The sequence below is a fragment of the Odocoileus virginianus genome, chromosome 13 (assembly GCF_023699985.2).
Source record: "Odocoileus virginianus isolate 20LAN1187 ecotype Illinois chromosome 13, Ovbor_1.2, whole genome shotgun sequence".
NCBI classification, from domain to species: Eukaryota; Metazoa; Chordata; class Mammalia; order Artiodactyla; family Cervidae; genus Odocoileus; species Odocoileus virginianus.
The window spans coordinates 23968449-23982345 of record NC_069686.1 but is presented as its reverse complement, the minus strand read 5'-3'; the positions used below and the strand labels follow the sequence as shown (position 1 = coordinate 23982345).

Here is a 13897-nt window from a genome sequence, read left to right as displayed (position 1 = left end):
TGCTACTGGCTGTGAGGTTTTGGTAAATCGCTTCACCTCTCTGCACCTCAGTTTCATTTATAAAATTGAGCAGTCTACCTATTCCAACAATGCTTGTATTGGTATGAAGATTCAATGAATTAATACCTATGACGTTCTTAGAAAGGCCTTGGCACATGGTCAACACACAAATAAAACTTCATCAATAGAAGCAGTATTTTAAAATTATCCAATTATCATTACTAGTTTACAGCTTCAACACTTGTGTACTAGTAAGTTTTCAAACTTTGTGATTACACACCTCTACCATTAAAACTGACCTAAGTACAAATATCCTTACTTTATGTATAGATTGTCAAAATGTGTAGCAGTGGTTTGTAGTAATAGATTGCATGAAACTTTAAACTGGATCACAGCAATGACTCACCAAGTCTTGGTTTATCTTTTCCTAATGCCCCTAAGCTGCCTCTGGATCCTTGTACCCAGACCTCTCCTCCCCGAAGAGTTCTTTGCTCAAAGCTACCGATGGCCTTCTCTAGTCTTTCTCAGTTTCAATGGCTTGCTGTAGAAAAGAGGGTAACTTCTTCTGTCGAAGGAAAGTAATTATATCCATTACCATCTGGGAACAATAATAGTCCCTTAACTCTCTCAAGATTATTCAAGTACTCAAAAAACATCCTGTATTATCCCTACCGAATCCTTGATCAAAGACCAGAAGTCTGGGGGGGTCAAGGCAGGGTCGACCTCAAATTGATTCTGCTTCTCACTTTTTTCCTTATGCCATCTCCCAGCACCATTTCCCTTTGGTGAGCGAATTGGTCCCTGGCAGGGGCTGGAGATGAATGCTTTGCTTGTGAAAGTCTCTTAAAACTTGAATTTAGAGTGCTGGCTTCAGCATCACTTTTACTAAAACTGGAATAATCCAGAGAAGATTAGCCTGGTCCCTGCTCAAGGATGACATGCAAATTGGTGAAGTGTTCCAGACTTTTTTTTTTTGACATATATATACTACTATGTATGAAATGAGGGCAGGAGGAGAAGGGGGTGACAGAAGATGAGATGGTTGGATGACACCACTGATTCAATGGACATGAGTTTGAGCAAACTCGTGGAGATAGTGAAGGACAGGGAAGCCTGGCACACTACAGTTCGTAGGATCACAGAATCAGATAGGACTTAGCAACAGACAACAACAACGTATAAACTAGATAACTAATGAGAACCCACTGTTTAGCACAGGAAACAACTCAGTGTTCTGGGTGACCTAAATGGGGAAGAAATCCAAAGAAGAGTGGAGGAGAATGCTGAGAACCAAGGATCCAAGTTTGAGCTCACTCCAGATGTAAAAGAAACATAGAAATCATTGAGAAGGGATGCTCTTGAAGATAGATAGGGTTGAATCCTGCTTTTATGAAACTCTGTATACTCATTCTGCTCATTTTTTTCTCTTCCATCCCAAGGAATAGAAAACCCTAAAATGTAGAAGGAAAAGAAACCTCTTTATACCTTCGTCTCTCCTTCATAGCCCAAAGTCACATTTAGCTTTGGAAAAAATATTTCCTGTAACAACCCATATGTCATGTGAGTAGCACAGAAAAGGGAAAACATAGATCCCCAAAGGGGGACTGTTTTTATACATCCTGAGATACTTGAGAGTATATGTGGATGCACACAGTTGACCCCCCATATCCATGGATTCTGCATCTGTGGATTCAACCAACAAATGATTCAAAATATTCAGAAAACAGCATCGAAACATGTATATTATCTAGGGTGAAACAGATCACCAGCCCAGGTTGGATGCATGAGACAAGTGCTCGGTCCTGGTGCACTGAGAAGACCCAGAGGGATCGGGTGGAGGGGGAGGTGGGAGGGGGGACCGGGATGGGGAATACATGTAAATCCATGGCTAATTCATTTCAATGTATGACAAAAACCACTGCAATGTTGTAAAGTAATTAGCCCCCAACTAATAAAAATAAATGGAAAAAAAATTCAGAAAAAATTCCAGAAAGTTTAAAAAGAGAAACATGAATTTGCTGTGCTCTGGCAACTATTTACATAATATTTACATTATATTTGCAATAATCTACATAGTATTTACATTGTGATGCTGGGAAAGATGAGGGCAGGAAGAGAAGGGGACAACATAGGTTTGATGGCATCACTGACTCAATGGGCGGGAGTTTGAGCAAATTCCTAGAGAGTGAAGAACAGGGACGCTCGGCATGCTGCAGTCCATGGGGTCGCAGAGTCAAACACGACTTGGCAACTGAACAACAAGGTATTATAAAAAATCTTGAGATCATTTAAAGTATACAGGAGGATGTACATAGGTTATGTGCAAATATTATATTGCTTTACTTAAGGGACTTGAGTATCTATGGACTTTGGTTCCATGGGGGTCCTGGAACCAATTTCCCATGGATACCAATGGACACCTTTATCCCCCAATTTGCCCCATAGATGTGATATCAAATCATAACCAGGCCCACTCCTGGGAACTGCCAAATACATTCCCAAGAACTTTGGGCTGATTCTCTCCTTTGGCAAGATGTTTTCAAAGGGAAAATCTGTGAGCTACAAAGAGATCCTGGTAGCTCAGTGGTAAAGAATCTGCCTGCAATGCAGGAGACTTGAGTTCGATCCCTGGGTCAGAAAGATTCCCTGGAATAGGAAATGGCAACCCACTCCAGTATTCTTGCCTGAGAAATCCCATGGACAGAGGAGCCTGGCAGGCTACAGACCATGGTATCGCAAGAGTTGGACACGACTTAGCAACTAAACCACCACCACCCTGAAGGATGAGGTAATGTCTCCTTCCCAATGAACAACAGGTTTACTTACTGCTTGCTAAGGAAAACAGTGGATTCCCAAACTCGTGCTTTTGGTACAATGCAAACATTCTGTGTGTGCAGCATCTATTTGGCTCCATCAGCTTGCCCCTGTAGAATCTGGTAAACAAGGGGTACCAACAGAAACAAGATGCTCATTCTGCTTCTTGTACTGTGAATAATGAAATAGTTTGTTTCTGACCCAGAAACTCATGTTTTTGCCCCCATCTGCGAAATATTAAGAGGACAACTCTTTAGTTGCAGGGTAAAATTGTCCCAGACAAGATAAATAGCTGCCTTCTCTCAAATTACATAGTAGCCTATATTGTATCAGTTCTGTCTGGCTCTTGTATTTCAATAAAAACTCAAAATTCTCCTTGCTTGCTTCTGCAATTTGTCTCAGGAACTCAATAACCATGGCTTTTACTTTCATTTCCACCAACCACAAAAAGAGGAAAATTAGATGTCTTAGAACGTGGCTGTATATCATGAAATTCCATAGGAAATTAATAAATCTTGTGTGATATGATTTTATTTTTACAGGATAGTCATGATGCTAAGGCAAAGATAATAATTTAAATACCAAGAGACAGAATTGTTTTTTAGATCTATCAGTAGTGAACTGCTAAAGGCACAAATTTCAGTCTTGTTTTTGCTAGAGGTCAGTACCAATTAGTGATGTTTTATCAGCAGGATTTCTCTTTCAAAACTGTTTTATAATGTTCAGGTAACTCCCCTACCAGCTACTTGCTTTTTAGAGATGGGTTTACCAGCTCATTATTAATGGATTATTTAGAGGTTTATTATGGTGCCAGGGTTTTTTGTTTTGGGGTTTTTTTTTAATGTCAAATCTATTGAAATGGAAAATATAGCATATTTCAAATGGTTTGTAATACGAAAGTTATGTGTACCCTGAAGCCATGAAGGCAATGTGTCCTCTCTTCAGTATGTTTTCTATTGAAGGGTACCTTCAGAAAATAAAGTGACTAGAAAGTAGGGAGGAAGAAAGACACTGACCATGAGGCTTTAGGGGAAAACTGTCAAATGTCATCTTATCATTTAAAATTAAGGAAAATGTATTCAGGAAATGTATATGTTTACATATATACCTCATAGCTCAGTTATTCATTCATCTAATTTTGTTACACAAACATTTATCAAGTGAGTCCTCAGTGCCTGGCTGTGTGCTGTAACCTGAGGGTTCTGCAGGGAGCAAAATGAACTCCTTGCCCACTGGGTGTTTACCAGGCAGTGGAGGAGAAACAACATTCATATTTTCTGTACCAAGTCAGGGGTGTTCTGGAAATGTGTAGAAAGAGCACGTACCACATATTAGGGATTCTATGAAAGCCTTCTTAAAGTTGACATTTGAGCTGAATCTCAACTAATTTTTCAATTAATAGTAGATATTGGGTGGTAATTTTATGCCAGACATGATACTTTAAGTGGTTTCCTTATTTGTAGTTTTTAAAAGTGTTAAAACAGACAATGAGAGGATTATGAGAAGTTGAAGCATATGCTCAATCAACAAAAAACTATTTGTGTGGAAAAATCATGAAGTTTTTCTTTCTTTCTTTTTGATGTTTACAACCCTCCCAAATCTTTCGTTGACAGCCAGGAGACAGAAGGTACCACAGTAACCCCAGCTGCCCCACTCCCAGCTGCCTTCCCAGACTCCATTTTAATCCCAACTCTGCAGCCCTAGATCTCTTTTTTAAATTTAGAATGTCTGACATATGGAGCCAGTAATACAGCATTGATGGATTTCTTCCTTTTATGTTTTTTTAATGATTTCGATTTTTGTTTGGGGTGAGTGTAGTAAAGGCTTTTTAGGTTAAGGATATAAAAAAGAAATGTGCTTCCCGATTTCCTCATTCTTAGCAAAGTTCAAAGTTCAAGTGCATTACCTTTGACCCAGTCCTCTCCAGAATGACTTGATCTTAGTTGCTCTTGTTATTTTTGAGGATTTTGTTTCGTTTTGTTGTTATTGTTGTTCAGTGATGCTCTGACCTGGATTATCATGATATATTAGGCTTGATGGGGCTACATTGTTGGGCCAGATGAGATGCAGTGTGGGGAAGTCGTTGAGCAGGTGGGAAGTGCTGTTTAATCCTTCTAACAGGGGAGGCTCATGGTGGTACTGAGAAAATGTAAAAAGCAGCAAAACAGGTTCGTAGAGCCAAAGAATAGCAAATATCTCCTTCTGTCATTGTGTGAGCATTTTAATCAAATGGCCTGCCTCATGCAGCTTTATTTTGCATTGAGATATTCCATGTCCCCCAAATATTTCTCAGATGGTGGTAATGAATTGCATTGCCCTCTCGGTTGTAAGAGCGCGGGTATTCTGCTGCGGAGCCATATGGTTCCCATTTATTTTAATGTGTCTTTGACATCAGGAGAATTGCTGAGACAGCAGAGGAAAGTGCTTACAACTTGGACTGCAGCCAGAACTGCGAATATTTATGTTTAGTGACGACTACCTTTTTTTCCGGGTAAAAAACGATATGGTCCTAAGATGGTATCCATGTTGAGATTTTAATAAAATGAGAGTTTATATATTTTGGAAATAGCTGTTACTTTAATAACAGTGAAATGTATTTCTTAAGCATGTAGTTTTAGGGTTTAATTGCACATATGAGAGATTAAGGAAACAAGCTGGGAAGTAGGTGGCATTTATTTTCTCACTGATAATAAAGGAACGCACTTTTTGTTTGGTTTAACAGTATCACCAAGATAGTCTGCATATGTAATGCTTTCCATCTGTGATTCTTAAGGCTTTTTACAAAGGTAATATTTCTGATAATATTCCTGAGGTAAACATAATTCTGAAAATACTAACGGAGGGCCTGAAAAATGCAGGTGCCCCCTAGTTTAATCTGTATAATGGAGATCAGCAAATTCAGAATTCAGATTTTGAATTAAGTACATTATCTAACAATTTATTATTTTCCAAGTATGAGGATAGGATAATAATACTTTCTATAATTCATTAGTGATATGGTATGCTTACAATAAAGAAGCATTCTTTAAAAATGAGACGACAAAGACCTCAGTAATAATCAATGTTCCATGTGTAAATGTTAATATCAGCTCTGTAGAAATCTTAGATTCTCTGGAAAATGATTATGTTATCTAAAGGAAAATACATACTGTTAACAGAGAAAAGTGGCGATAACATTGATCAATTTCTGTGGAATTGTTCTCACTAGAAATAAAGTCAGATGGCCAGTTGAATATATGGAATGGGGAAAAAATTTCTGAACTTTCAGTTGTTTGAGACAGAACTAAACAGAATGCAGGGTCCAGATTTAGCAAAATACTTTAATATTATATTTTCTTTCAGCTATCTTGCTAAAGGATTTTAATATATAAACTTTATTTAAGTGATATGTTATATAAACACAGAATTTATCATATAAAGACCAGAAGGAAGACTTCATATCAAATATAGAATTAGAATCCCAAGATTCATGATGCCTAGTACTATAAATTTGATGGATGAATTGATGAAAAAGGGAAATTAGAGTGAAACTTGGTTGATCGTTCAGTTAATGGTATTATTTTAATCAGTGGTTTAATCTAAATTTGTTTTAGTTTAACAGTTCACTATTCCCAGTATTAATTGCATTTGATGTTGATAGATAAGGCTTTCTAAGTCACATTGCATTTCAGTGGGCATCAATTTAATGTAAGCAGTGAAAGGCTTAGTGCTAAGTCAACTATAAAGATTAAAGATAAGAGAGAACATGACTTCTTTTTAAAATTTTTGTTCTTTCAATTAAAAAAAATTATATTGAAGTATAGTTGATTTACAGTGTTGTATTAGCTACAAGTGTACAGCAAAGTGAATCAGTTATAAACATATATCAATTCTTTTTCAGATTTTTTCCCCCATATAGGTTATTACAGAATACTAAATAGAATTCCCTGTGCTATACAGTAGGTCCTTATTCATTTCTTTCAGTTTTTTTATTTCAAATTTATAACTTCAAAATACAGCATTTATTCCTTTTTTCTAATAAGTATGAGAATAAAATGACCACCCCCCCATTCTTTTAGATTACTCACAAGAATCAGGGGGAAAGTGCAAAGGGCATTTTAATAAATTCAAATGTATGAATAAAAAAGAGCTAGTTCTGAGAAATGACCACTCTTTGTGAGTTAATCATCATAATTATTTATGACATCAAAGCTGGAAGGTCGAAGTTCTCAATTTTTATTTGCAGCTTTCTAAATATATATCAAAATCCTGGGCAATAAACTTTATTTTTTTTCCAAGCAGAGAATTGCAAGTAGATGATTACACTATTGAACCGCCCTCTCTGATGTCAAATTCAGCTTGCAGTGTGCTGAGCGGCCTGGGCTGTAGCTGTCAAGAGACTGGGGAGAGAGCTGCTTCCCTGCACACGGGTCTCTGGCTTGCTTGTGTGGACGTAGCTGACAGATTGAATAGATGACTACGTGACGCGCATGCTCATTATCCAAAACAAAGCGTTGGTCGTCAGGCCCGAAGGGTCAACATTTTATATCATTTCTGTTCTTGTTAAATTTTTTGCTTAAAAGCGTATGCAGTATTTGTACATGTCTTGATAGAAAATTTATTATCACATAGTCTTATGTGAGAGAGTTTTTTCTTTTGTTTTGTTTTTGTAAAACTAACGATTTAAACAAAAGGTTTTCATCTTGAATTATTTCCACTCAGAAGCTTCAATGCACCAAAGATGTTATTAGTCTTCAGGGTAATCCATTGTGAAAATTTTCAACCTATTATTACGATGGAAAATACTTAGGGCTAAATGGTTAAACTACCTAACCTTGTCTGTGAATTATAAACCTATTTCTCCTCTACAGAAGGACTGTCGTCAGAATGCTGACTGGTTCTTATGTATGTTTATCATACTTTATATTCTCCAGTTGGTTTGCCGCGTTACTAGTACATAAGTTGGTTGGTTGGTTGGAGATGGGGAAGAATGGCATTTAGGGGCTGGAGAGACAGATGTACTGCAGTTTGACAAGCAGTTAGAGCTATCATTCATACTATAGGGAACCAGATACAAACTGGGACTTGATATCGTAAGCATCACTTCAAGTGGGAGCTGCCCGCCCTTGATTTTTGTTTTTGAATGCTGCTTTCGTAGAAATAAGGGCAATAGTAAAAGAAAAAAGTCCCTAATTTGATGGGTCCTGACATTTTCTTACTTTTACTGACTTTGTCTCCATTCTGATGGCCTTTTAGGAAATGCAAAGCACTTCAATTATAAAACATTAGGAATACCCCAGTATTATCTCTAACAGATCCAGTGTTTGGAAAAGTCTTTCTTTCATGATTGTTTTTGCACATGTTATATTTTTCATGACATGAAAGTGTTATTTGCTCAGTCCTGTCCCACTTTTTGTGACCCCATGGACTGTAGCCCACCAGGCTCCTCTGTCCATGGAATTCTCCAGGCAAGAATACTGGAGTGGGTTGCCATGCCTCCTCCAGGGGATCTTCCCAATCCAGGGATTGAACCCAGGTCTCCTGCATCACAGGCAGATTCTTTACTGTCTGAGCCACCAGTGAGGCCCTATATCTTTCATCACTAAATATAAAATAACATCCTGAGTATAACACACTATTGATTTGGCCACCACTTTGTGTTATATACTTCAGGTAATTTGAATTCTGTTCACAGTTGGAAGAAAAATACTCCCAAATAGTCTTTACTTTCATTTGCCTCTCATTTACCCATGCCTTAAGACATTTCCTTTTATTAATCTTTTGGAATTGTTCCCACTTGAAAGATTTACTACTTCCCTAAATACCTTACTTGAGCAAAATAACAAAAACAAACAAACCAAAAAACCACAAAAATACAATTATGGTAAGTAGATTTAAGAAACTTGAGAATGTGACATAAGGGAATAAAAGGGAACGATTAGAACAAGGGAGAATTACTTTTGACAGCAAACTTGCTTCATTTTCGAAGGAACTACTCCTAATTGCTTGGTTGCTAGATCCATTTCACTCCTTACTTGCGGTTAAGATCTGATACCATGTGTGTGACACCGTGATCAAGAGGGGCCAATCTTGACAATTGTGTCAAGCTGGAGAAGATGTGAAAATATGATCACAGGAGATTTGTAGAAGTCTCTTGGAAAGACTGAAGACATATATTTTTAAAAATCTTAATAACTTTAACCATTGGAAGTTGATTTAGTATCTAAGCTGTTATTGTTAATTCCTATGCAAATTATTTTCTGGTGACACTGGAGTCTTTGTTTGAAAGTTAGGTTTCATGACTTCATAACTGATATGATCTTGATTTGTTCTTCAAAAGGTGAGAAACAACATATTTTCAGAGCCCCTGATTAACTTGGCCTGTATGATTTAAGAAAACAAGTTTTTATTACCCAGGATTTACCAAGATAAACTAATTTCAACAATCTCACTTTGCTTCTACTAAGTCCCCCTCCCCAAAAAAAATAAACTCAATATTGACTTACACATCATCTGGTATTTTCCTTTTGAACATACTGCATAGGAGAAAGAAGTATATTATTAACTTCCTCAGACCCAAATGGTAGAATTAATATTTTCTACAAGGGGAAAAGCCCTTGATTAACATCAGACTGGACCAAAAACTCTCAACCTCCATGTGCCAACTTCAGAGCCAAAATACATAGTTCTGTTTACTGTTGTCTGCCTTTCCACCTATATCTGGACTTTGCTGATAGCTGTTGACACTAGAAGAGCCAAATGTGCTTTAAGAGGGTAGCTGAATTACTCCTCAAGCACTGGCCCGAGAGTGACTGCGCTATAGTGGAATCAATTATCCAGAATCTTGTCTGCAGTTTTACAGGCTCAGACACATGATGGTCTCTGTGCCTACAGAGAGAGCAATCTCAGATGCAATGACACGCACATTCACAAATGTCTGAAGTATAAACCTGAAAGCAAATTTGATTATTTCAGCAAGAATAGAATTGACAAGTCAATCAGATAGTCTTGTTGACTTTTGAAATTATATTCCAATGTGAATGAACAGGTTGGTTTATGTGTGTAGAAATGGAGCAAGGTTGGTTTTCTTAGATCCTGATGTGAGGAAGCTTTGATATTTTGATATACTCATCTTCTCTATAGGATCAGAATATTCAGAATATGTGTCTCCTCAGAGCACTGGCTCCCCTGGATGGCCCTGAAGCTTCCATTTTTTAAACATATATTTTATTGAAGTATCGCTGATTTACAATGCTGTGTTTATTTCTCCTATGCAACAAAGTGATTCAGTTATACATAAATATATATATATTCTTTTTCATATTATTTTGCATTGTGGTTCATCACAGGATATTGAATATAGCTCCCTCTGCTATATAGTAGGATTTTTGTTGTTTATTCACTCTATATATAATAGTTTGCATCTGCTAATCCCAAATGGCTTTCATTTTTAATCCACTCTGAGCATGAACTCTTTATATAAATGTTTTGTGTAACTTATTTTATTTTATCTACTTACTTTCTCACCCTGGCATCGTTGATTAGTTTCTCAACTCTCTTCTTCATTCATTTTTAAAAGCATTTTAAAGATGGGTAGCTTCTGCAGATAACTAATGCTGGTTACTCTGTGCTGTTTATTCCTTTAATTTACAAGGATCAATATTATCTCCACAATATGTGATGATTTTACACCAATACCAGTACACCCTGATGTGCTAGGCATAATGGTGGCCCCAAGAGCTGTGTCCTGGTTAGGACAAATAATACTGCTGCACTTAGACACTTCTGCTGCAGGATGGTAACTAAATGAGATAAAAGAAGAGGAGCTGGAAGGCAGCAAAAAGTTAGCAATGCATATGAAAACAGACTAGTTGTTTTTCAAAGCAGTAATGAATGCCACCTTCTCCTTCATTTTTTTTTTTCTTGCTCTTGACCTCACTGTAGTAAAATGAACCCTGAACTCTGTAGAGACACAACGTTGAGTTCAGTTATTCTGTAAAGGGCACAGATTACTAGGTAGGTGTATCATCGAGGTTTTAGATTCCCTATGGCAGATGTGGGATTTAATCTGTTTTTCTCAGATTTGAAAAACACAGACTCTTTTTTGATAACTTCATTCTGTGATTGTTAGTCAAATTGGTTCTGGAGGCAAGAGATAGCCCACAAGGGCCTGTTCTAGGGCTCCAGTTCAATCATCAAAAGAGAGACATGAGTGCCTCCTAAGTTTAGGAAAGCCACATTTAAATTATTCCTCATAAGGCTAATCTTACAGCATCTCAAAACCTTCCTTTTAAATGTATTCTATAGGCATTTTGATCATGTTTCTAATGTGCTGCTTACAATATGCAAGTGCTGAAACAAGTATAAGGATGTTTGAATTATAAGCCGTAGTGGATAGGAAAAAGCATAAGTCCATGTGCACTTTGACAATGTTAGAAATGCCAAGAGCCCAGGTGAAGGGTTCCTACTCTCTGCCACTGTTGTCTTCTTCCAAGCTTTGGAAAATCATCTCTTAACAGTTTTCTGGGAAAAGTATAATATGGCTTTTTGTGAAAGGATGGTACAGTAGATTCATCCAAAAGGTGGAATTCTTTTATAATCTAAAAATGCAGGTATAAAATCTGAATAAAAATTTCTAAAGGAAATTCATGTAGAGTACTATGAATTATCTAAAATACAAGTAAGAAAATTATCAGATGTGGTTATAATAATTATTTTAAATGAGTACATTAAAATATTTTTATTTTATTTTTAAATTATGGCCTTGAAAGATAATATTTTCCGGGCATCATTTTTATGATATGGAGAGCAAAATAAGTTCAAGGTTATCACCCAAAAAAGTAATTTGCCCAGCAAATTACTGGGCAGATGGTTGGATTTTACTTTCTGTGGTGAAATCTTTTACATTTTGACAAATTCTTTCTTTGTTTTGAGATGATTTAAACCTACAGTTATGAAGCAGATCAGAGCTTTTAAATCTAAATTGAAAATTGTCACTAGTGCCAGGAGTACAAGTATGTTGCCGTGAACATGTACATAAATAACTAGAAAAAAATAAATGGAAAAACGACATACACATTGGAAGCATTCGCTCCCTGGCAATCTCTTTTGGAGAAGTAAAGCATTAACGAGGAGGAAAAGTTGAGATAGCTAAATTCTTGTCCAAATGTCTTATTTCTTTTACTCTGTTTGAGTCTATTTATTCTGAGTTTCTCATCACTGGAAATGAAAGCTCCATGTGGGCAGGGATCACTATCTGTCTTTCCCACCAATATATCCAATCATTTAGAAAGTGCCTGGAAAAACTACTGGTTTGTATTTATAGAATAGATAAATCCTCAAAATGATATGTATCACAGCAACCTCTCTATTTGGCTTGAAGGTTTTATAAGGAGAAAATGAGACAACTGAACTTGGAAGTTCATTCCATTCCCTTAGAAGCATATTTTTATATAAATCCAGAGTGCTCCTGTAGTTACTTTTGTTCCATCGTTTATACAGTCTTACAAATAAAAATCATCTTTGGAGTTTGCAGCAGTTAACATCTCCCAGAAGCAGTGTGGCCCCAAATCGTAGCCTTGTTCATCTTCCTTAGCTTGATCTCAGCTTTCTACTGTGACCTGATGGCTAAAAGACTAGGTTCTAGAATAATGAATCCCATTTTCACTGCTAGTTATATGAGCTTGGCCACGTCATTTAACCTTTTATGCATTGTTTTCCTCAAAATGGAGGCTTGGATTACTCCAACTCAAGCAGTCATAAGAATAAAATGAGATAATTCATGCATAGTCCTTTGCATAGTTCATTGAACAGTCCATAAATGTTAGCTGATCTATCTATCTATCTATATATCTATATATATATAATATATACTATATATTAATATAATATATATCTATATATATATAAAACATCTGAAGAGTTCATTGTTTCTTTTTGTTTCGTTGAAAGAAATCACTCAAATTCTATAAGACTGAGTTACTTCACAACAAAATAAACAGACTGGCACATCTTCTAACGTCAAAAGGTCAATGTGTAACTCTCTTTCAACTACAGAGTTCATCTCCACCTTCCATGGTGCTCTGTGCATCTTGATGTCTCTGTAACTAAAAGTAAAGGTTCTGATATATCTCATGACGTTTTCAGTATTCTCAGTGTATACTTGGATTAAAGTCCCACTGTCCATAATGTTACTTATTGGTGTTTTCATCAGATGAAAACTTGGGTTAGATTTAGATTTTAAAAATGCCTAAATAGTGCCATTGAGCCTTTTCCTATACATTTTTATTGCATTTTGGAATTTTCTAAACTTTAAAAATAGACATTTATTTCACACCAAGTGCATCCATATCAAATGAGAGACAAAGAGTTTGTAGTATGTGTCTTTTCTGATTATAGTAAAATACAACTCATGTGAAAATCATAAAAGCAAAACTTAAAAGGTTAAGGAAAATGAGAAATTAAATTCTGCCACTGATTCACAGACTACTGGCAACTTGCCTATAAGTTTGCTTGGACTACCGTTATAGAGGGCTTAGAAGTCTATTCCACCACAGTTAGGAAAAATCTAAGCAAGGAATGCGAAGTCTGTGCCAATTCCGAGTGACAACATTTTTAGTGTCTCCCAGCCAGCAAGGGTTGACCGTAAATTTAAGATCATCGAGTGGCATTTTCTAATTCTTCACCTCGTCCGAAAACTGCTGTGGGGCTGTTCTCTGAATTGTTTCTTTCCCTTTCAGCTTCCTCCATCCTCAAAAGAGAGAAGCGGCTGAGGACCAAGAATGTGCATTTCAGTTGCGTCACTGTGTATTACTTCACTAGGAGGCAGGGCTTCACGAGCGTGCCCAGCCAAGGCGGCAGCACCCTGGGCATGTCCAGCCGCCACAACAGCGTGCGCCAGTACACCCTGGGCGAATTTGCCAGAGAGCAGGAGAGGCTCCACCGTGAGATGCTGAGAGAACACCTCAGGGAGGAAAAACTGAATTCTCTAAAACTAAAGGTAAAAAAGACCTTAGAAATGCACCTTTTTTTTTTTTTTTTTGCCAAACCCCCTATCCTTACCTCAATCTGGTTGCATTAACCCATTTTCATGTTTAGATCCGCA

General features: G+C 36.9%; 1 protein-coding gene and 1 non-coding gene across 5 annotated transcripts in view; both read left to right on the top strand.

The window, feature by feature from the left end:
- Positions 1–13897, top strand: part of CSRNP3 (cysteine and serine rich nuclear protein 3) — a 198042-nt gene that overhangs the window by 156051 nt on the left and 28094 nt on the right. For 3 of the 4 annotated variants that reach the window (XM_020891721.2, XM_020891722.2, XM_020891723.2), the window contains one exon: positions 13533–13792. The exons of the other annotated variant lie outside the window; for it this stretch is intronic. In XM_020891721.2, coding sequence (XP_020747380.2) covers positions 13533–13792 — 260 coding nt within the window. The remainder of the gene's footprint in view (positions 1–13532; positions 13793–13897) is intronic. 4 annotated transcript variants of the gene reach the window in all.
- Positions 862–968, top strand: LOC139038153 (U6 spliceosomal RNA). The gene has a single exon (XR_011491096.1). It is a non-coding gene; the product is annotated as a U6 spliceosomal RNA (small nuclear RNA).